This window comes from Solea solea, chromosome 19, assembly GCF_958295425.1.
Source record: "Solea solea chromosome 19, fSolSol10.1, whole genome shotgun sequence".
Classification (NCBI taxonomy): domain Eukaryota; kingdom Metazoa; phylum Chordata; class Actinopteri; order Pleuronectiformes; family Soleidae; genus Solea; species Solea solea.
Window position 1 is genome coordinate 15,033,038 of NC_081152.1, and position 24,821 is coordinate 15,057,858.

The window sequence follows — 24,821 nt, forward strand, 5'->3', positions numbered from 1 at the left end:
CTCATGTGGAGGATAAAAAAAAAAAAAAAAAAGTAAATAATTTATCCTGAGTCTTAATTAATACATAATGATATTACAACACTGATCATCATGTCACATGTCATCATTTATCTCACTGTTTTTTTATTTTGTTTATTCGACATGGACCATGTTTATTTGTATTAACTTCGATACACAGAACAGCATAGTAGGCTATGACGTAATCTAGTTTAGGTTCCAGCTGATTCTATTATTTCTTTACTTGTTTTATTAGTTGTAAATTAGGTACCTTTTCTTTTCACTACTTTATTTCGTTATGCAAGTATTGATAGTTCTCAATTCGTAACCAATGTATCATGAACTATCTGTTACTAAAAGGCAACGTTATTCCTTTCTACGTCACGTCAGAAACTTCTGACTCTTCCTGTCAGGGAAATGCTGCCACCTAGTGGAGGTACATGTGTATGGCTTTTATTTAATTTTTTAATGGCAACCAACAATACATGTGCTTGTAATTATGCATATTGACTTAAGAGTTTCTCAAAAGAAACATGTCTATTTAAGACGATATGATGATTTATGAAAATATGATTCTGACATAAACTGGGATTAAGTGTTTGTTTACTGAACAGTGGTATGTAAAAGGTGGTGCTTTGGATGAAATTTAAATGTGGCTCAATATCATTTTATGAATATGGATTCAAATGAAAATAAAATAACAGTTGAAACTTAAATCACACAACTACTGTGCACAGCACTGGTATTTCTGGTTGTTCTGTATGATTGTATGTCTTCTCTCTTTAATTTTATACTGTGAGTGTACATACAAATATTATAGCTCTCAATTCACAAGAATGAAGAAGAAAAAAAAGGACTTCAAATTCAAATAGTATATTACTTTATTTACCTGAAACCACAACCGCAGTAATGCATGTACAATCATTACTAATCTTCAATAATGATCGAATGGTCTTTTTTTTTTCTTAAACATATGGTTAATATTGTTCTTCGATCAAGAGTTGCTGAGGTGGGGGTGTGCGACACAGGCCTCCCCCCCCGCCCTCACATTAGATCACAGTTTTACAGCAGTTATTAAAGATATACTGAATGATGACGGAAGGAATAACAGCAATAATTATCAGAATGACAACAGCAGAGGCAGTAAGAAAAAAAAAACAAAACAGAAACACTGTTGTATTGCAAGAATTACAAATGACGCCCAAGTGTCAAAGTCTGTCGACCTCATTGCAAAGGAATTATTCAAAAATGGAAATGGCTTGGTGACGGACCTACGATACTTAAAGTTGGGGTAGGGAAGAGGAGAATCAGATAAGAGAAGGAAAGTAGAGCACAGTCAAGTTCAGCGTGAGTCGTTGCTCACGGTCTAATATTGTGCAAATTACCCAAACGTTACATTTAAAAACAGTGATTTCCCTCATGTCTACGATATAACCATCATAAAACCGTCTGTAAGTCGTACGAGTTATTATACATTAGAATCTATACATTACAAATTGCAAAGCCTACATACAGCGACGGAGTTGCATGCATGAGATTTATATGCGGATGTACAGCTAAGACTGTTAAACCCAGTGTTTTCTTTGTTTTGTTTTTTTTTGTTGTTTTTTAAAGAGTCTCTACACTACCATGAACGCTGGAAACAATTTGTTTTTTACATGCAAGAAGGGATGTTGAGGGTGTTTGGGAACTTCCCTGCACACAAATCTGGAACTGGAACTGGAACAGTGTGATATTGATATAGCTATCTGCACACGGAGGTATAAGTGTATAATAAGTGTTTTTGTGTTTAGTGAACGGGGGACAGTTTCCAGCTCGACAACTTCTACCCTCATGTGTTTGGTCTCACGACTGTGAAAACATGTCCTGTATAATTGTTGGTGCAACAACACACACACGCGCACACACCGCTGCTGGTCGTCATGGCGTCGGAGGTGCGTGGAGATGCAGTGAATACATACTGTGTGCACCGAGAGGCGGGAGGACTCCGGCCTTCCAGTTCACTCTTTAGATATTGTGAAAGGTTTTATTTTTTTTATGAAAGCCAACCTGGAAGAGGGAGGGAAAAAAACCTCATCAGTATAAGACTGTGACAAATGGTTATTTACATTTACACACTTCCATTTTGTGACTATATGCAAGTGTCAGAGTGGTGGAAAAGAACAGCACACGGTGACATTCACGGTGATTGCATGTGGCATATATTTAACTCTTTCAGTGTCCCTGGAATGTAGTCTCTTTTTTTTTATTTTAAATTGCGGTAAGGCAACATTTTGTGGAGTAGGAAAAAGACAGGATACTCACTCTAGTGACAGGGAGCCAATGGGAGGCATTGTGGAAGAAAGCACACAGTTGTTAACGCGGAACACAGTGCAAACACACCCAGGCTTCTCATCCCACACAAACATGCTATAGACGAGACACGCACGGGGGTTTGCCACACACTTAGAAAACTCCATACAAAAAAAATTATTATAATAATAATGATGATTCTTGGGATTAGTGCAGTTGTCTGAAACGGGCTCAGCTCCAACACACATAAACACAACCACACAGTATGGTTACCCAGCACTGAACACAACCTCTAAAAAGATAGAAAGCCTATAGGTCAAATACACACAACATGGGTTTCACTGTGTCGTGATTATTTCCTACCAGTCTTTTTGTGCCAAGGAGACTCGAGCATTCATATGTCTGAAATGGTTTGTATTCAAGTATCATATGTACATACAAAAACACTGAATGTTGACCACAAACGCCGGCCCTAGATCGTATCGAATAAAGACAGAAAACACTTTGATTCAAAGGGTTCAAGAATGTATTTTTTTTTTCCTTTAAGTAAAAAAAGAAAACATTTTGGCTTCTCATTTGCATTCCAGGTTCATTTGTACTTGTATTGGTATTGATCTCTCAATTCTTTTTAATATTATTGTCCTTTGAATCAACATGGAGACGGAAATTGACAATAAGTCATTTCCCAATCAGTTCTGTCACCAGAGTGAATAAAGTTAATGACGTCAAAAAAAGGAAACAATGCACACAATATATATTCTTAAAAGTGTTAGGCTGACGGAATATTAAGTTCTTTTGTTTTCTGCACAAGCGAATAGGGGCACACCTCGGATGTTACACATTAGCAAGACCATTCGGGAAAAGCATCTAGAGATGAGCAACAAAAAAATCTTTTATCATATTGAGGTAGCTGTGCTCTGCCTAGTGCAGAGAAACTGGCTTATATTCAAATGATCTTAAAAAAACAAAACATCCATGAAGTTAATTTAAACTAACAATGACGGGGGAGGGGAATACATTAAATTAGAAATAAGAAAACCATATACAGTCCATGCTTGGTCACACGGGGCATGCGGCGTTTTGCTTTTCGTTTTTGTTTAAGCGGAGCATTCAGACGTTCGCACCCAAACCTTTCCCCATCCTCGTCTGCCACGCACGTGCAACTCGTCCTCTCTCTCTCTCTTGAAACACTTGTGAGTTTATACTGAAGACACAATGGTAAACATTAGAAAAGAAATCAAGGCGGTATGTCTAAGCCACGCTGGTCAAACAATTTACAAAGCCGTTTTTAAAAAAAATTGCATAAAATAGTGTTCATTCTCTGTACAGAACAAGAACGTTTCTCATATCTTAAATTTTCTTTTTCATGACAAGGGAATCGAAGCAAAAAAAAACTATCTACTGTTGGTACTGTAGTGACATTAAGACAAAAGATATTCCCTAAATCATTTAAAATATGAACCTCAAAAAGTCAATATTGACATTAACAAAAAAAAGTATTTTTTTTTCCTTTCAAATCAACAAAACCAAGTCCACAGCTGCAGGAGTGACGGTCGTCTAACACTCGCAATTAAAGCCTCGGCTACTCACAGATCCCATCCCGACTCAGAACAGGTTACTTCTCAATGTTGACATTTTTACATTATGTGTTACATCTCATGTGTTAATGTTGGTCCTTCTCGCACACACGTGGTGGGGCTCGCACAAGCACACACTTAACTCTACAAACGCGTGCTCACACACACACACACTACCTATGCACATGGGGGGAGGGGAGGCAGAGAGGGAGGAGGGAGGAAAAGAGTGATGTGGTGGTGATAAGGAGGGGAGGGGGGATTATGTGGGGGAAAAAAAAGTCAAAGTTGTGCTCAAGTCAGTCAAGACCAGAACATGTCGGCCATGTTAGTGTCGGAGCTGTAGATCCAGAGGACCAAGGGGAGGGAAACGGCCACGAAGGGCCAGGAGATGCCCTCCATGCATGCAGACAGGGAGCATTTGGAGCTGGCAGGCTTCTCCAGCTCTTTACCAGGCTCCAGGTAGTTCCTGGCGGCAAACTTGAGGAACTCGTCCAGCAGGATGACGGGCAAGGAGATCTTGAGCACCATCAGCCACTGTGTCAGATTCAGCGGGGTGATCTGGAAGATGATCTGAGAAAGAGCAAAACGGGAGAGGAGTCACACCACAGGCGTCGCTTTCAATTCTGTCACATGTCAGGACTGGAGCTCTAACTTAGCTTCACGCTTGACTGCACTAAAACTATTCATTCTGAATGATCTCCTCATGGAAGGACTTAAAGCAGTCATTCCCAAAGACTGGGTCAGGAACTGCAGATGGGTCGCGGGATATTTCTGCTGAATTTTCCCAGCGTTTTAGTTAAGATTTATGTGTATACATTTAAAAAAAAAAAAAAAAAAAAACGTATAAAATTGAGTTACAACCCTCTTCACGTCAACAGGAAATGTACTAATTAAAAATGATATTTGGTGTTACAGATACGAGATGACAAATCTGCTCATGTTACAACTGATATTGAGATTTGGGTCACGTTAGTTTGGCATCTTTAAAAGTGGCTCCCCATGTAGAACAGCTGGTAAACACCGCGTTAAACTATAAGGAAGATTTCTCACAGGTAGAGGCTCCACGTAGAGGATAAGGAAGTGAAGAGACATGGAGAGGCAAATGGCTCCCAGCAGCCACACGTTCTCCCACGGAGGCATACGCAGCAGGGACTGGTTCTCCGACACACTGAGGGAACAAAGGGCAAAAACACTTTTGTTAACAACACTCAAAAAGAAAGGAGAGTCGGAGTCTGCTGATTTGCTGGAAAACACCTTGCTCAATAACCCACCTGTTCAGGGCATTGCACATCTCAATGGTGACCAGCACAGACAGGGCCATGGTCATGGGGTAAGGAGACTCAAACACGTTGCAGTCAATACCCTGGAAGTCTGGATTTTCTGGACCACACTGAAGGAAGTGGCTCTGTAAGAAGTAAAAACAGACCCCGTCATGTCACCATACGGGGAAAACACACACCCAAAAAACCTTTTGCTTTTCTTGTATTTATGCTTATACAATAGCTGTTTGAATGTAGTTCTTTACCAGCTGGTAAAAGGTAATCCTTGGTCCGTCCTCAGCTGCAACAAACCACCAGGCAGCAGCACCAACAGTACCAGCGCCCACGTAACCTGTTGAGGCAAAGCAAAAACACACATCATTTTACTGTGGCACACAAGAGACAGAGACGCTTGGTTGCATAAACCTGAGAAGACCACAAACTGTAATTACATGCGAGTGGTTTACTGTGTGTGGCTCTGCATTAAAGTCACGCAAACATGGCAGCTGTGAGCAGGCGCTCTCACACAATACACAAGTATTTTAGCCAATACTTGTGTATTAAAAGTCTCAGAACTTGATGATTATAATTCTCTTCCGCAAAGTTGTTACAAACTTCAACCCTTACATCCAATTGCCAGGTATCTGAAGAAGAGCCACCCAGAGATGAGGGGCTCGCGGGCGTTGCGCGGGGGTTTGCTCATGATGTCCAAGTCTGGCGGGTTGAAGCCGAGGGCAGTGGCGGGCAAACCGTCAGTCACCAGGTTGACCCAGAGCAGCTGAACGGGAATGAGAGCTTCAGGGAAGCCGAGAGCTGCAGTCAGGAAGATGCTGAACACAGAAGAAGAAGCATGGTGATTGTCAGAGGAACCAAATTACACAGGAATTACACAGGGGTTTACATATATATAAAACCATTAATGCTTACCAGACAACTTCGCCCACATTGGAAGAAATGAGGTATCTGATGAACTGTTTCATGTTGTTATAAATGGCTCTGCCCTCTTCAACTGCAGCCACGATGGTGGAAAAGTTGTCGTCGGCCAGCACCATCTCAGAGGCGGTCTTGGCCACAGCTGTGCCCGAGCCCATTGCAATGCCAATCTCAGACTTCTTGAGTGCAGGAGCGTCATTGACGCCATCACCGGTCTGAAGGGAAGGTATAAACCAGAGCAGGAAACAATTAATCACCTCATGATTCTCAGTGTTTCTCTTTAGATAAGTGTATTTTAATAGCAATAATCCTTTTCTCTCTCTATCTCACCATAGCGGTAATCTCATCGTAGGACTGCAGGTACTCGACAATCTTGGATTTATGTGAAGGCTCGACACGAGCAAAGCAGCGGGCCTTGACCACAGCTTCTCTTTGTGCGACAGGTGACAGGTCGTCAAACTCTCGGCCAGTGTAAGCCAGGCTGGACACGTCCTCGTCCTCGCCGAAAATACCAATACGTCTGCAGATGGCCACCGCCGTCCCTACAGTGGAAATTAAAGTACATGTTTACGGGCATTGTAGAAGATTCCCGGTGTTTAGTGTTCTCAAAAGTGTTCTCTATGCTGATGTACATCTTTCTACACACCCTTGTTGTCTCCAGTGATCATAATTACTCGGATGCCTGCAAGACGGCACAGTCTGATGGAAGCTGCCACTTCTGCCCTGGGAGGGTCCAACATGCCCACACAGCCGACGAACGTCAGATCAGTCTGGGAAAACGAAACAGAAAAACAAACTGCTGCTCAAAACAAATATTTCTAAAGATTAGGGAACCAATAGTGTCACAAAACCTTTAGCAAAAACTATATAAACCATTCCCAGCTCTTACCTCATACTCAACAAAGCGGGTGCAGTCCTCTAATGCCAGTTCATTTTTGCTCATGGGGGTGTCCCGGGTGGCCAGAGCCAGACAGCGCAGGGTGTCCCTGCCGGTTCCATATTCTCTGATCACGGACATTAGCTTTTCCTTGATACCAGGGGTCAGCGGCACCTTGTTGTTGCCGACTCGCACGTGTGTGCACCTGTCGATCACGCCTTCAGGAGCGCCCTGTAAGCAGACAAAGGCAGGGGAATCAGGACAAATGAAAGAATTAGGATTGCAAGGCCGATAACATGATTCAGAGCCGCAGCTGATAAAACACCTGCTGTTTTTGGAGAGTAATTTGACTCAGGAGTGACGTTGGGGAGAAAAATCTAAATTAAGCTCTGCAGTCAGTGTCAATGTGAATTTCTCACCTTTACAAACATCTTGCCAGCAGCAGAGCGGGCTTTGTTCGGAGTGCAGTACACAGACATGGACTTCCGGTCTCTGGAGAATTCCAGGGTAAACTCTTTCTTCATGAGTTGCTTTATCACCTAAAAGTACAGCAAAACGCCATTACAATCAGCACTTTCTCCTCCTCCTTTTAAGAATAAATAAAAATAAGTCATGGTAACACACCGAGTTACAGGCGTTGGCTCGCTCAATCTTGGACAGGCCTTTGACATCTGTATCAAATACGTTCATCTTTTCCACGAGGCACGTGAGCGCCGTCTCCGTGGCCTCTCCCACCTTCTCATACACACCTTTCGTCTGCGCAAGCAAAGACAAGAGACAGGCGGTCAAACTTAATCAGGAAATCAAATCTGGAAGAGGTGTGTGTGTGTGTGTGTGTGTGTGTGTGTGTGTGTGTGTGTGTGATAGCCAATGTGCAAAATAAAAAAAATCATTCATCACCAACCTCATTATAATCTAATGAAGAGTCATTACAGAGAGCACAGATAGAGGCCAGCTCCACCAAGCCATCATACTGGGAACATCGGACAGTTTTGCCCTCATGGAACCTAAAGAAAATTCCAAAACTTGTAAGGCAGCTGCACAGAGTTGGTGTACATCAAAACCAAAGTTTGACTGAAGACATGGAATACTCACACTTGTCCTTCTGGGGCATATGTTGAGCCAGTGACATTGAATTCCTTCAGTGAACAATGCTCACCCTCAGCTTGGTCAATGATAACCATCTAGAAACGACATATTTTGAGGCAAAGTATTAGTAATCAATACTATACACTTAGTGTTTCTGCATAAATGCCCACTAACCACTCTGGACAGTAAGCTCAGTGGCAAAGGGAGTCGGCATCCAGCAGGTGGCAGTAGACAGCCGTCCATAAGGGAAAATAAAACCTTAATGCCACAAGTATATTTGAACATTTAACAGGGTAAAGCAATGAAATGCTGATCCAAAGCAGACACTGGGTTCTCTGGAGGGGAAGGTCCATAAATGTCATCTTACAGGAAGGCAGACGCAGAGTTCCAAATGAAAACACTCAGTACAGGAGTGAATCACATCAAGATGGAAATAGTTTGACCTTGACTGCTCAAATCTGTTAGGGTCATTTGGGAGGGTTTATAAAAACATGTTTAAAACAATTTCTGTTGAGATTACATTTTTAGAGATATCAGAAGCCAAGACAGAGCTTAACATTTGACAAAGGAGAAAACACAGGTTGAAGGACAAGGGGATGCACGGTCACTCACAGATTCTTCAACATTTGTACATCTAAATCCCAGATTTTGGTCAAAATTTGGAGAGTCAGGACAGACTGATAACCTCCCATTACAGCTGAGATCAATTTGGGCACATGCAAGAAGTGTTATAGGTTGTCAACACTTAGTCACTTAATATGAAAACACGTTTCTGTGCTGTCTTATTTGGACAGGGGGACTTTAGGATGTCACATGTGCATAAATCACAAATTTTCCTGTTTGGTTTTGGTACATGAAGCCTTTCAAAACCGCTCCAAATGATAAGGATGAGCAAAGGAAGAGGAGACAAAACTGCAGAGAGAGAGAGAGAATATTTTAACTCAAGGTCAGTTACGCAACTCTACTGCTGGTTCTGCTGCAAGTGACTAACTACTGCATACAAATCAGCATGCTGCTTAAACCACAAGGGGGAGGAGGAGAGTGAAACGAGGAGGGAGAACAGGAGAAGCGATGTGAAGACCAACAACATAAAAGGCTGAAGGACAGGGCTGAGAAAAGATGGAAGAAAGGAGCTGCATGGTAAACTAAAGACCGAGAGGCATCTACGGGTCACCAACTTACATGCTATTCACTGGTCATATGCAATGAGAACATAAATGTAAAACCATATTTATTTCATCTTTGCCTTTATACAAATGTATTATTTAGTATCCTTTTATTAGCTATTTAATATCAGCTCAGAAAACTCCCAGTGTCAACAAAAGCCTGTTTTATTGCCCAGTGACAAATTTACACTTGGGGCGGAAAAAATAAAAGTTCAAATACATGTGGAAAGTAGCCAGCCTTTGCTCCGTCTATGTTTGGCAGCTGTTTTAAAATTCTATTTATTTTGTAAATTTCTTCCATTTTTTTCTTCCAGTTTGAGATGCCAAATTCCCCGTGCACTGCAGACCTTTTACTCTGCCAACAGCACATTTTCCCAGAGGAGGATGTGACTGAGTCATACGCTGCCTCGGTGGCACAGGGAGCTACATAATTAAGGGTCCATAACAACTTAAACACTAATTGCTGGACTCAACAGAATCTTTGGACCAACAAACCATGTTACCAACTAACTGCGTTTAGAGGTGTAATATTAAAAATAATATATGAATAATCTTAATAATAATCTTTACACTTGCTTACACAAAAAACAACCACATCTAAGGCGGCAAAAAAATCACAATTAAGCACAAGTGAGATTGTGATAGTGAAAGGTAAAGAGATTTTTTAATGACATATGACTATTATGATTATATAATATAAAATTAACTAGTTAGTATGTGAGTGGGGAAGTCTGACCAAGTATAATGGCTTTATAAACTGCTTAACAACATGTACTCAGGCTGAATCTTGTCACATAAGCTAAACAGCTTCATATCAGGTGAACTGAGCTGAATGTTGAAGGTTAATGAGCCAACTTTAAATGACTGCTATCAATAGCAACAATACGCCGTGAGGGACTTAAGCATGTGTATCCATCCATCTATCTATCTATATATACACACATATATACACACAGACTTCCAAGTCACGGATGGGGAAAAAAAACATTACCTAAGGCAATTAAATGAAATTAAAAGTTTATTTTTAACCTATAAACACCAGAAACTATTGCTTTAACTACTCATGTGAAGGCTAGGGAAAAACATGGCCGACATGTTTGTTGTGCAAACATGGAGCCAAAGGAAAGTCACTGCAGTTGAAATGTTCATGTTTCCACACAGTTTATGATTTACTGATTGATGAAATTCCCAAAATGAGGTGTCAGGTTTCTTATCTGTGTTCATGGTTCTCTTACCCTGCACACAGACATCTGATTGGTGGTGAGAGTGCCCGTCTTGTCAGAGCAGATGACAGATGTACAGCCAAGGGTCTCCACAGAGGGCAAACTGCGGACAATGGCATTCTTCTTGGCCATGCGGCGAGTTCCTAATGCCAGGCAAGTAGTGATGACAGCAGGCAGACCTGGAGAGAGACAGCAACAGAGACAAAGAGAGGAGAATGAAGATGCATGCGAGAGGAGATAATCAAATCGAAAAATATGTAGACGTCCATTTATATTTATTATATCAAAGCTCTGCAAATTCATCCATATTATAAGGCTTTAGAGCAATTTAGCAGCCTGGAAAGCCAAGATGATAGTGGGGCTCTCAGAGCAAATAGCATGTCAAGGACAGGCTTACCCTCAGGGATAGCAGCCACTGCTAGAGCCACAGCAATCTTGAAGTAGTAGACGGCGCCGCGAATCCAAGAGCCTCCATGGACCGGATCATTGAAATGCCCAATATTGATGATCCACACAGCGATGCAGATCAGTGAAATAACCTTGAAATACATTGAAATAAATACAGTCATTAAAGATTCTGACGAGAAAAAAACTGTTTATTACACAAAAAGACAAAAAAGAGAATGATTTAAATTCACAAATAACCTTGGAAAGTTGCTCTCCAAATTCATCCAGCTTTTGCTGCAGTGGCGTGCGCTCCTGCTCTGTTGATGCCATTTCATCCCGGATTTTGCCAATCTCTGTGTTGACACCTGTGGCGATAACCACGCCAACCGCCTTACCAGCTGCGATGTTGGTGCCCTGAGAAGGAAACAGAGAGCATTCATGTTGCACATTAGGCTCATGGACACACGGGTGAGACTAGTATAACGACATTTGAGAAATGTGTCACAAGAGGCACAGGTGTCAAAACAAGGAGCAAGAACCAACATGCAGCATGAGCTAATTCCTTTCCAGTACAAATTACAGAAACAGTGGAAAAAGGGCCATGGGGGTGCATTCTGTTGCCTGAAAGCACATTTCTTTTTTAGGTGTATACAATGGAAATCCTTTCAACATATTAAGGACCTTAACGGCAGGTGACTGTCTGTTCAGACATGAATAGTTTTGTACAATTAATTCACAGACAAGACAGAACATGCACAACGTACAAAAAAGAAATTTAATATTTTCCATTGACACTGCCATGGTAAAACAAAAAGGCCGTGAGACATAAAAGCAAAGGAGGACAGCTAAGAGTTGGCAGACTTGTAAAGAAGATAGAGAGGGGGGAGGATTTAAAAAGCATAAAATAGCACTGAACAGCTGAAAATGGTCTTGTGAGTCACTCACAGAAAAGAGCATGTTCTTCTTGTCCTGGTTGACAGCACGCGGGTCAGGCACAGGGTCAGTGTGTTTGATCACAGACACAGACTCTCCTACAGGAAGAGGAAACAAAATACATGAGGGGGGGAAGCGGTGGGAGAGTTCCCACGCAGGAGCGATAGTGATTGTGGCGTTTGGTTGACACTTTGGACAGATGTGTGGAAAAGGTTTAGCAGCTGACAGAACAGGCCTGACAGTTACCAAACATTGCACTGCCACTGCCTCTCTAACTACATATCTGATACAAGTTACGGTGTGCTTCCACTGTGTGTGTCTGTGCAATTAACTGTGCAAGGTCTGATAGAGTGAGGCAGGGAACATTTGACAGGGATTATGGCCATGAATGGGGAAAAGACGAGGTGGAAAAACAGTAGAAATTCTAAAATATCCCCTGGAATTTGCTACCAATTAAGGCAGCGGAGAAAGACGAGAGAATAAAGGACATGTTTCGCATTAAGCCCTGCTCTCCTGCATCATCCGTCCTTCAGGATTCTCCTCTTACTTTACATTTACCTCACCGCCCGATTATCCCTCCATAGTCATCTTTGTTTTGTTTCCTTTTAACCAAATAATTAGTGTTGTTTATTGTATTTAGGTATTGAGAGAACAGTGATTACTGTAACACTAGTAGAAGTAGAAATAGCTTACATTCTTAATCGCATGTCTGTTGTATTTGTTTCACATCAAGTCAAGAGTGAAATCAACGTCGGACAAAACACAAGACACAGGCATAAAAAGAAGAGGTAAATCACTTATGAATGGTCTTACCTGTAAGGATTGACTGGTCTACCCTCAGTGTGGTCGACTTGATAGACGTAAGCCTGATGTCTGCAGGCACTTTATCTCCAACTGTGGACAGAAACGGCAAATCAGTGCACAAGTTCAAAAAGCATCTTGTAATGACGCCTTGTGTGACTGGATAAAGTTAACAGAGTATACGAATGCAATTTTCAAAGCAATAAAAAACAGCAGAGTCGCATAAATCTCCAGCATAAACACAAAAACAATGTTAGAGCACTGGGTAATGAAGAGACAACATCCAAATCACCCCACACATACATGCGGGTCTCGCAAATTAAATAACCTGCCGTGTTCTCCCAACTCACGGCTTTCAAGGGGGTAACAAAATTTCAAGCTTAATATATTTGCTGGGGAGAGCATGGGAGAATCAAAAATGATTCATGTTCAACTCTTCTCCTGCACAGGACACAAACAGATTGCTGCTCATTCTTTCCACTGACACTAAGCTTTAGCGAGCCCCCAGTCAAACAAATGTGTAATTTGGATATACACCAGATTCCAAAAAAGGATTTCCTCTGCAAAAATGGACAAGTACCATTAAAGCCACTCATGTGTAATAGCTTTGCTGACGGGAGTATCAAACAGTCCGACTGCTTTGTCAGCCACAGTTTGAGGGATTTGTCTTTGGTGCACACAGTTGTCATATAAAACCCTTCTGTGTAATGAGATGAATGCAATATTGTAATAGATAAACACTGTTGAAGATAGATGAAGATACTACCCAAGACATTTTCTGAAGTACTATAAATTCTTGTACTGTTCGTCTTCCCTGTATAATACTGTGTCATTACTGTTAGACTACGGACCAGCTACAGGTCCCCAGAGCATCCAAAACTGATCGCTGACATTTTAATGAAATTCTTAAGCACAATGGAAAATGCCACTCTTGCACTGGAATGAAACATTACTTTCACCTTACAATAAGACATCACAACGGCTTAAGCGGCTAAGGCTAAAAGCAATATAAAGCAATGACACAAAGGCTCTTAAAAGATCCCTCTGTGGATAGTTGAGTGGCGACGGTCATGTAAACCAACCCGTGGGCCTCTGCAGCACCCTTCTGAGTGGAGAGGAAGAGGTGGAGGGGGGGAGAGAAGAGAACGAGTGGAGGGCTTAGATGAGTCTGGCAAAACACACGTCCAAAAATGGGAAAACTATTTTGATCAGTTAGAAACATGCTGTTGGATTTGGGGGAGGGGGAAAATGATAACAAAAAACTTCAGGTTTTAAGCAAAGAGAACCCGCTTCCCGTCATATGTGCTAAAATAGAAACCGTATGATGTCTTTTTGTTCATTCATTCCCACTATTTTCATGAGTTTGTGGCATCTTCTTGCCTAGAATACAGAGACTGAAAATAGTAAATTCTCCGAAGTGTCTTCCATAAAAGCGATGCCCCACTGTAGTTCCACGGTTTGCTTACACTATAAAAAATATTTAAAACACCTATCTTATTACTGTAACATGTGATTATGCCGAGTGCACGACAAGTGGAGCTTTTGGACTGTACCAACTGCACTACCAAATTTGGTCTTCCAGGAGAATAGAGGCTGTCAAAATCATTTCATCATCACCTGCCTGCCTTCAAAATATACCCCCCAACCCCCCCACACCCAGGAGATAGTGGAGAAGATGAACAAGTATGGCATGAGGGAGGACACAGGCGAGATGAAGAACTGCATTTGCTGGAATTAATAAAGACTCAAAACCCTGTGGGGAGATTCCTTCAAGTAGTCACTAATTAGAAAACCTTCTACCTTCAGCCACGAGCGTATACCTGATACAGTGTGGCAGAATTCAATCTTTTTCATTATTTAGCCTATTAAACTCAAACGACTCCCTTAAACTAGAGAAATTGGCATGTTTCAACACATCTGCACTTATCAATATGCATGAAAGGGGCTTGGTGTCAATTCGACATTATCCTTCATTTTTAACTTTTCTAGGAAGGGGTAAGAGGGGGTCAGACTCCAAGTAGAGAAAGTGCTTTTGTAATCTCATGTGAACAAAGGAGTTTATCCATTTCCTCGTGTGAAGAACGAATGTCAGGGCACATACACTGGAGTGATAACACCCACATGTCTCGTAATGCTGATGGGATACAGACCCACACTATCCAGGGTCTGTTTCCACCTTTACCCTAGCAGTGCTCCAAACCACTAATCCAATGTGACTGACAGTATCTCAACAATTCTAAGGAATCTCAAGAAATAGGAACAAGCAAAGGAAAATTATCCACAACAAGAGATCAAATCAACATAACAGTAAATGCTGCATAATACAGCATCCAACTATATATCATGGGAGGTCCTGTGAAAATTAAGAGGTCTTAAGGGGGTTGTATATTTTCTCTGACTGAGGCCCCAGGATGTGTTAGCACGTAGGCTCGCATCGCAGCCTTCTGGGTCCTTTCATGAGGTCGTACAGCCTTCAAGAGACTCTCCACCCCTCTTATTATTATGAATTAAGAAAAACAAATAGACTTAAAAACCTAATAATGCACAAATTTACAGAACATGACACTATGTGCATGTCCTGTAATTTCAGTTAGCTGTCAGCTGTGTGAGAGGCAGAACAGAAGGAAACACAGGAAGCAGAATAGAGGCAGAGACAAATAGCATTAGTGTTGACAATAAACAGACTATACTTCTTTCTTTTTTTTTAGCCTAAGAGGATAATTGACCATGTGGCCATCTGGAGCACAAATTATTTATTTCTAAATGTTACCTAGCACCTTTCTATAAAACATGGTAAGACAAAACCACCAGGAACAACAAAGCCGGTCAGTCTCGCATATAATACGCAATACGAGTAAACTTCAACATGCAAGAGAAAGAAAGCAGGAAAGGACATGCTTTTATTCCTTGTGCACACAGGATGTTGATGTTGAAATGGTCAAAGGCATCACTGTAGCAATAAAGAACATTTAGCACAATGACAGGCCACACGCTGAAACAAAAGCAAGTCAAAGGAGAGCAAAGACAAGAAGGATCGTCAGACTCTCGTGAGTGGAGTGCTGGCAGAAAACTAAACAATGAGTCCTTTCAGGTTCTTAGCAAAGCTAAACAGTGAATAAAGGGCTCATTTGAGTTATTCTGACATAAGCAACACCAATAGAAACGGAAGAATGAATCCATTAGTTGTTTGATCCATAAATAAAATGTTGTAGTGTCTCCCAAACCTTGAAATTATGTTCTCAAATGTTTTGTCCACAAACCAATATTATTCTGTTTGATTGTGTCTGTTACATGGAGCCAAGAAACAAGAAAATATATAATTCAATGATATCATCAATGAATCGTTGCAGCCCTAGTATGCAATATAATCAGACAGGGATATTGCTGTGGGGAATATTTTAAATGATTTTCTATGATCTACTTATGTAAATAATAAGAGTGCACAACCTTTATTTATATTTACTTCCAACAGCAAAACAAACTTGTTGGTGCAACATAGCCTCGAGACTCAAAGGTGACGAAGAGAGCAAATACAGCGGCGTGTAAACATGGCGATGAAGGAGAGTGCATGTCGTCTTCTGTGTAGTTAAGAAAGCAGGTTATTTTTTATTCCAGATCTGACTTCCACTGACCACTTAATTGCTATAATGCAGTATGTTCAGCTGGTGACAGTAAGATAATCAGAGCTCTAAATCTAAATGTACTCCTACAATATAAACCATGCGCCTCGCCTGACAAGACATTTTACAACCCAGCATTTTCACTCATCCATTAGCCACTCTGCAGCGCTTTGGCTGAATGGTTGGTTTCCCTACCTGGACTAACAAAAACACATAAGTAAATGTAACTGTATACCCTCTTTTATATGTCAAATACATTTTGTGCAACTCTAATCTGTTAATCAACTCCATTCTCATTACTTGTGTGACCTCAGAGGCCCATTTATCACATTGAAGACCATATTTATGTGAACAGCTTCCTACCACGGGCAGTAAATCACCAGCTATAAACGGTATATATATATATAAAGCAGGTGGACTTGTCTGATTAACACACTGTCCAACTAAAACGTTTAAGCTGGCATACTGAATGGCCCTATGCAACTCCTAATATGGCATTATAGTTGCTGCGACACGTAAGGCGGTTCTGCTTGAATTATAACAAGATAGAAGTGTTATTGACGATGTCAAGTGCAGGTCATGAGATTCTGCTCTCATTTTTAATTCTTCAGATTCTTGCTTCCTTCAGGTAAACATACACATTTATCTTTAGGACTGGAAAGGTTAATCAATTATTAATGGTTAAATTGACAAATTGCAAATTGTTTTAATGATTGATTAACCTGTTTGAGTGGGTTTCGTATCAAATTCTGTGATTTCGGGCTTCTTGAATAAAAATACGAACGGATTTCTTTCCATTTCAGGTTAAGGAAACGCACATTTTATAACATTTTCACGAGGTAATAACTGGACGGACAGTGGGTTAACTTTATCCTGCACTTTGAATTCTCAACATATAGGACAAGAAATAACAAGATCACAACAGCTTTCTTTATTATTTGATATTCAAGTCCAAATTTGTGCTGTGCAGAGCATAATTCAGCCACTTAAGAGCACTCATGAGAGTCATCAGTCGGAGTCCCCTCAGTTAACCAAGATTGAGAATGAGTCTTTGCTTTCATGCTGTTCTCTAGGGTAAAATCATACAACAGTGCTGCGTCTTTCTTTTTGTCTTCTGTTTGATATGGGGAAAAAAAAAATACCCATTGCTGATCCATTTGCTTAGTTTGCTTAGTTTGCTTAGACAGTTTAATAAGACACTGTTAGTAGTCTATCAAAACGTGATGAATTGTCGAATACTCTTCCTCGACCAACAAAATTGTTGGGTCATTACAGCCCCGCAGCAATGACTCTGAAAGACCAAGACCTTTCCTGTAGCTTCAAAAATCAATTACAGACAGAATATAAATCTTTTTTGTGCCCTTTGTCCACCAACCTCTGCTCTGTGACAAAAGGTAACGCAGAGCAGCATCAGTAAGAGTCATGAGTGCATGAAAGAAAGTCAACCAAAGAAATAAGACAGAAATAGAAGGGTCAGTGAGGGACACTAACGCAACAAAAGCAGGGCATTGACGCAAAAGGAATGAACACGTGTGCCCCAGTCGAAGATGAGGTTAGCCAAGAAATGTTCAGAAACACACTGGACCTCTGCTCTTGTATTGCATAACTGTCTTTCTTACTTGCTGCTACCATTATGCTGAAATTGTCCTGGGAGATGAACAGGATGAGAGATCAGCTGTGTGTCTATGTTTAGACTGTGAGAAGAGTACGTCACAAGTCTGTGAACGGTGTTTACAGCACTGGTAATCAGTGCTGTGAAGCTTTTTCAGTCACTAGTAGCATCTGCATGATGAATTACTGAAAAACATCAACTCAGTTGGCAGAAGCATTCATTTAAAATCTTTTTTAACATTCTCCTATCTTACCTGCCACCTCCACTATGTCCCCAGGCATAATGTCCCGAGCCTTGATTCTCTGGACACTCTTCCTGTCCTGGCGGTACACCTTCCCCATCTCTGGCTCATACTCCTTAAGTGCTTCGATGGCATTTTCTGCATTTCGTTCCTAAATGGCGGGACAAGAATTAGGTTTTCATAAATGAATTAATTCCATACAAAATTAAGCATAACACTGGGGTGGACAAATTGGATGCAAAGCCTCTTCCTGGATATGCTGTAAACTCTAAAGCATGGTTAGTCAAAGTAGACAGCTGAGAGCTGACTTAAGTTTAATCTTCACATCAGCAAATGGGAACAAATAATAAACTCAGTTCATATCATGACATGGTGTTGGATAGACGGTGGAGTAGAATTATGTAAACACTGGTACAAAGAATGCACCTTGATCTTCTTCATAGATGTGGAAAAAAACTAAATTGACCAAAAAAAAATGTAATGTGGCTGGTATGTGTATTTCTTCACTAAGTAAAGCCAAGAAGTAATTGGAAATAAATAGGCCACATATAAACCACAACATTAAAGTTGAATGTTACCTATTTTAATGTTGTGGCTGACCTTTGTATACTGAACTTGCCAAAGCATAGAACCATTCCTGACAATAAATCTGAGATATTTAGTTTGAAAAATTGCAAAAATAATTTCCGATCATCAACAGAAGCAGAAGTTACCTTCTAGAAAACAGTAAATATTTTGTGTGGAAGGCATTATTCTCCAAATCCTGCAGCTTTGGTAACATGTTAATAACTATAATATGCCAAGGGGGAACAGATGAGTGTTTTCCTTGTTTATTATGATAGAAAAGGACACACCAATTTCCTGAGAATATGCTGCCCCCATTTGTTTGGAGTATGAATTCAATAGTTGGCCAATTCTTACAAACGGCTACCCTTTAAGCATCAGTAAGTCCCAAAATATGACTTCCTTCCTAAGTCATTCAACTTTTCCATCAGTGTAGAAGCTTCCTTGTCCGAGTACTTGCTCTGAGATTAGACGAGTGGCTGGCAGCGCTAATCTGAACATGGCAGAGGGTGGAGAACAAAAGCTCAGAACATAATTGTCTTTTTTAAATAATAACAGCAGGAACAAAAAGCTATTATCGTGGCTGCCAGCACGGGTGGGGGTTTATAATGCCAAGTTACTTTGTAATTCTTACTTCTTTGTTGAAAGTTATCCTATCTCAGTGACAACAGAAAACCTCATTTACATGATATAGGCTTTGTTTGCATAAACCAAAGCAAACAATCAGTCACTTAACGACTCTGCATTTACAAGCCTCAGTAAAACACCAAAAAGCATGTTCTGTTATCAACAAGACAATTCATCAACAGAGATCCATTCAACCCAGCAGGTCTCTGCTTTGACCGAGTACTCAAACACCAAGGAGACCGTTCTGCAAATGAGTTTATTAGACATTTATCCCAAGAGACACTTTCCCTAGAAGAGATGCACTTCTGACCTTTGTCAAAAGTAGGAAAATAATGTCTTTATAAAAGGCAGACAGACCCAGCTCTTTCAACTCTGACCATACTGGAACAACTGTAACAAACTATTTTAATCCATATTTATTGCTTAGACCTTCAACCATGCTGACCCCAAAACGACCATAAACTGTGTCAAACAGACACATGGAACTCCAGATTAGCATGCCGTTTTTTGGGTCAAATTTTATTGACATCTGTACCTATCTAAAAAAAAAAAAAAAAAAACTATCTGTGCGACTCCAATCATGACTTATACTGCCTTTGGTTCAAGCCCTATAATTAGTGTGTATGTTGACAAATCAATACTGCTCCTCAAAGGAAGTGAGGCTATAAAACCTGAGGGAAGGTCTCGACTATATGCAGTATGAATACACAGGCACAGAAATACAAGCAACATTTCACTCGTGCAGACCAAATTTTGCCCTGCTTAGTAACAAGGTAAAAGCCAGGGTTACTTTGAAAAGGTAGGTTAATAAATGAGGAACATGTCAAGTGACGAGTAATTGGAGCAGGTCATGATTCCAGCATTTCTGCAGGATATTAAGTGTGCTGTACCCTTGGCCTAAATGGGAAATGTTACAAAACAAAAACTCTTTACAGATGCATTCATAAATGTGAGGTGTGCTTACCTGCCAGACTCCTACAATGGCATTTGCTATGAGAATAAGCAGGATAACAAAAGGCTCCACAAAGGCTGTAACAGTCTCCTCTCCTTCTTCAAACCAGGCCAGCACCTAAAAACAAAACACAGAAACAGAAATTAACAGTTAAATACATTACAAATGACTATTCATTCAAGTGCTGGAACAGGGAGCATTGCAGTCCTGACCTGGGATAAGTACCATAACTACACACAGAGAAACATTTTCAATAACTACTTTACTCGGGTTAAGTTGCATTTGTTTATTTCAGCAATGAAGGGAACTGTTGTTTCTTTGACATATCGACTGAATACAAAGGACTGTGTAAATCACTACAATGTGTAACAGATAATAAAAGCCTACTACGACCAACCACACCTCATCGTCCACATGCACGGCTCAAACAAAGGGTAGAAAGGTCAAGCTATTTTGAACTTGTGTACTTAGTAACTTCTGGGACAGCTAGATTGTGTGGTTTTTCCAGCCTTTCCAGACAATACATCCCCACTACAACAAAACCCCTCATAAACAAATTTCCATTCACTTCTGTAGGATTCAAAGTCAAATCTTGATGATCAAACATGACCGGACTATGTCGCACATCAATGTAAAAAGTTGAACTGATTTTCTACGCAGTAGGACATGCACCAGATTATACAAGCTTCAGGCAGTGTTGTATGTTTATTAATACTGAGCCACTGCCAATATATCACTGATCAGTGATGATTATCAGGTTTGTCTGAGTGGGATGAATGTTATTTTTTCTCTTTGAGGCTTTGCCACACACTGCTACGAGGCAAAGTTATACTAGAACATCACACTATCTATCTAAATATATTTTACATAACATCCCACAACCACAAAAATTCATTATAAAACTGGGCCCTGTACATTTTAAAGTCACGCCAGGAATACTGATAATGTAATAACCAATATGTCCTCTTTTTAGAATCTGTGTCAAGGGAGGATTGTCTCATAGGACTCGTTTCTACATCAACCTATTTAATAATGGCCAATAAAATGTCAACTTCAAAGAGTCTATCAAAATTAGTAATGCGAGTTAGACCCCTGTCAGTTCCTGAGCGCCGAACAAAAGGTCTAATTGAATATTTGTGTCTACCTTTGTAGTGGAAATACTATCGTGCTGAAATATTAATATGAATGAAAGAGCATGTGTGATTAAGAGCACGCGTTTACTACAGCCATTGATTTAAAAGCTCTCTAACCAAAGCAGAATTTCATTGCCCCACTTTGAGTGTAGATAGAAACAGGAACATAGGATGCTGGACCCGTCCTTTCATCTTTACAAATGCTATCAAACAACCAGCTCAAAGTGCGAACATGCAATTACTTAAGATTTGCTTTTGTATAATTACAAATACAGATATAATATAAATATTGTAGTTATTATAATAACTGGACACCTAAATATGAGGTGAAAAGTGTTAAACTGGCAGGAGGCCAAGATCTTACTTTTTTCCCACTCCACCCAGAATATTATATGATAAGATAATGAACAGGCCTGATCTCCTTAATCTACCTCGCACTACTCTTGCACTAAAATACTGTTACCCAATACAAGTTTAACAACCTGCTCACAGTCTTTTACTACTATCAATCTTGACACACTGGTGAGAGAAGTTAGCCGTGTGCATTAATCAAAAACGTGCTATTGAGCTTATTTGAGCTTATTTTAACTAGCACTGTATCTATATATAAGACCTGGAGAAAGGGCAGACCTTCCCTAAGGCCACTCAGCTTCTCACATTATCAGTTCAGATCAAAAACCTGATCTGAACATTTTTAAAGCAATACAGACATTTTTGGCACATGTGTTAACAAAATTGTTAAACAATCCCTTATCTTAAATCTTGAAAAGACATCTGTAACACCACAAAAATATAATAATTTCATCCTTGAGCCATAGCCTACATTCAAGGAATTTCATCAAAATCCTTCCTTGAGTTTTTGAGTTATGCTGCACAAAAAAAACCCCAGACAAACATTGCCAACAACAGAACCTCTTTGGTAAAGGTAATAAAAACTTAACAACCCACTCACACGTCACTGTTTGATATACTTACAAAGGATATGCAGGCAGCAAGTAAAAGGATCCTCACAAGCAAGTCTTCAAATTGTTCAAACACCAGTTCCCAAAGAGATTTACCTACAGGAGAAAAGTTTCATTCAAAAACACACCAACGTTTCATTGAAAAAAATCATTGAGAACAAGCGACTCATTGCATGTATCATGATAGAGTGTACTCACCCTCCTCAGCCGGCAGTTCTGCAGACCCAGCACATATAGCCCACGGCCAAAAAAGAGGTGGACACAGTTCAATTAAAAGTCAGCATATAATATAAAACAAAAATACTTCTTCATCTTTTTGTTAATGTGTTTGTCAAACTGATCTTTATAAATATAGTCGTTGTTTTTTTAGGTCAGTTGCATATTCACAACAATTGCTGTATTTTTTTTTTAATAGTGAATAGTAAAGAATGATGTTACTGAAAAAATAGCCACAGACACGCAGTAGAATAGTATGTTGTAGCTGTAGACAGACATGTGAAGTGATGCTGCTGGATAAATAACTATTGGATGAGTTTTGATCATAAAGTTGAACAAACTAGTGGTTTGAAAGTTCTTTGTGGACCCAAACCACCGCAGTTAACCTAACAAATCTAAAACAATATTGTACTAGCACCATACATAAACAAATCAATATACAGTGAACTTAAGATAGGTGCATATTGAGGGAAGCTAATCAACGATATGTATCGTTAGTGAATCATTGCCCAGCCTTTTACCCAACATTTCAACACACAGTTCGTGACGTCAGCAGCTTCTCTATTAGCTAAGCACATCAGCACGTTACAAGCCGGTAGCCATGGCCCATTCATACATGACACAGGGGGAGAGAGGGCAGCTAAGCTACTTGTTTTACACCAAACTGACGTGAACCAGCTCCTTACCGTTTGGTCCAAATCGCTCCCGCTGCTTCTTCACTTGCTCTAAACTCAGACCCGTGCTCTCATTGACGTTAAAAAAGCTGTAAACTTCTTCAACCGTCTTTGTGTGTGCGTTGTCCATGGTCGACGGCCACTTGCTGGTCCCAACCGTATAACCCCCGGTCTCCTTTTCGTCGGCGTCACCTCGTGCTTTAAAAACAACACAGACCACAACTGTGTGACGGATAACCGGCTCGTTAGCTAAAACACAGGCGAGCAGGTGTTTGAGGAGAGGGCACCAATTAGCGGCTCCTAAGCTAAAGGGTAGCTAAAATGCTAAAGCTAACGCTAACTGGCTCCGCTTGGATTCACCGGCTGTGCTCCGCTGTCTTTACCGTGCGACCCTCAGCAAATCATTCATATCAACATCGCGGTCTCTGTCGTCGCCCTCCTCCTATTTATTTTAAAAAGAAACAACGGATTCCGCGCTAAGTCTGTCAGAGTGGACAGTTTTACTAAACAGGTGGCAGAGTTTCAGCTCGGCTCCTCTCAACCGCTTCGTCTATGTATTGCAGAATCACCAGCGTCCTCATCGGCACCAATCGCGTTTGTCCACTGCAGCTCTCGCGTACGTCGAATGCGGTGTTCAGTGTCCGCATGTGGAACCACCTCATTGGTTAGAGACACCGGAAATCCGACACTCTCTCTCTCTCTCTCTCTCTCTCGCGTTCTATCACTCTCGAATGTGAGCTGTTCGTTCCTTTCATATTATGATTATTATCGTCATTTTTGATAAAACACCACCCAATATTATATGTAGTTGGCCCATTAGAGAGCGCTCACATTTAACAAGCTGATAGTTGCTGTTTTTTTGTATTTGTAAAACATTTAAAGTAACAATAGAGAAATTAAAAAAAAACTGTTTCTGATTTACGACAATCCCTATTTTATTGTAAGAAATTATTTCAGTCTGCAACCTTGCAATAGGCCTTTACAAAGGCATATAATAAAAATATCACAAAATAAAAGCAAGATATTAAAATCAACATAAAAAAAGTGATTTGCCAATAAAAGTGCATTAAAAAAGCTGCAGTAAACAGAAATGTTTCTTTAGGCCTGATTTATACATATTTATTAAATTACTAGTGTCACCAACACAAAAATACAAATCAATAAAAATATTCATCTGTGGTTCATAATTGCCAGTAAAAAAGTAAGATATAACCTTAAATTCCTCTGGACAACGTTCTCTTTTAGTTGTAAATAATATAACCAAAATACAACCAAATGGGAATGTTGTGTGTTTCAGTTTTTTTGTTCCCCCAAGGTTTGGGGAACGTTATAGGCTCCTACCTAACCCTAAGAGAACGTTCTCTAAATGGGTTCCCCTTAAGGTTCTCTAAGGGGAATGTTCTGCTCCTTCCACAGGTGAGGAGCAGAATAACTGAATGCTGTTTCACTTTGTTTGGTTCTGCTTCTTGGAAACACAGTCAACTAATAAGTGTAGGTTGTATTTTGGTCCAAGACCATTCAGTGTTTTGAGGAACAAGTGTAAGATTTTGAAATCTATCCTTTGGCTCACGGGATGCCAGTGTAGTCCAGTTTCCTGGTATTAGTCAGGACTCTGGCAGCAGCAAAGAGTCACTTATGTGGACCTCGTCTGTATCACATTATCAGACGTGTCTGTAAAAAAATACC

The 24,821-nt window shown here is 40.4% G+C and overlaps 1 protein-coding gene across 2 annotated transcripts; it reads right to left on the reverse strand.

The window, feature by feature from the left end:
• Positions 1-860: 860 nt before the first annotated feature.
• Positions 861-23,762, reverse strand: atp2a2b (ATPase sarcoplasmic/endoplasmic reticulum Ca2+ transporting 2b). Of its 2 annotated transcripts, XR_009233875.1 has the most exons (24): positions 23,148-23,762; positions 22,444-22,461; positions 22,259-22,341; positions 20,163-20,267; positions 18,020-18,158; positions 12,547-12,627; positions 11,746-11,831; positions 11,059-11,214; positions 10,811-10,952; positions 10,426-10,592; positions 8,031-8,119; positions 7,840-7,942; positions 7,560-7,691; positions 7,355-7,474; positions 6,948-7,166; positions 6,705-6,828; positions 6,389-6,600; positions 6,053-6,273; positions 5,753-5,955; positions 5,392-5,477; positions 5,138-5,271; positions 4,917-5,034; positions 2,302-4,436; positions 861-2,046 (listed from the first exon to the last, which is right to left on the reverse strand). XR_009233875.1 is itself a non-coding variant. In XM_058616914.1 (23 exons), exons 1-23 carry the CDS (start codon positions 23,263-23,265, stop codon positions 4,167-4,169), a joined length of 3,126 nt encoding a protein of 1,041 aa, XP_058472897.1. In that variant the 5' UTR covers positions 23,266-23,762; the 3' UTR covers positions 2,182-4,166. The 2 variants fall into 2 exon arrangements, 1 of the variants encoding a protein (XP_058472897.1); XM_058616914.1 differs by lacking the exon at positions 861-2,046 and having other exon boundaries at positions 2,182-4,436.
• Positions 23,763-24,821: the final 1,059 nt, after the last annotated feature.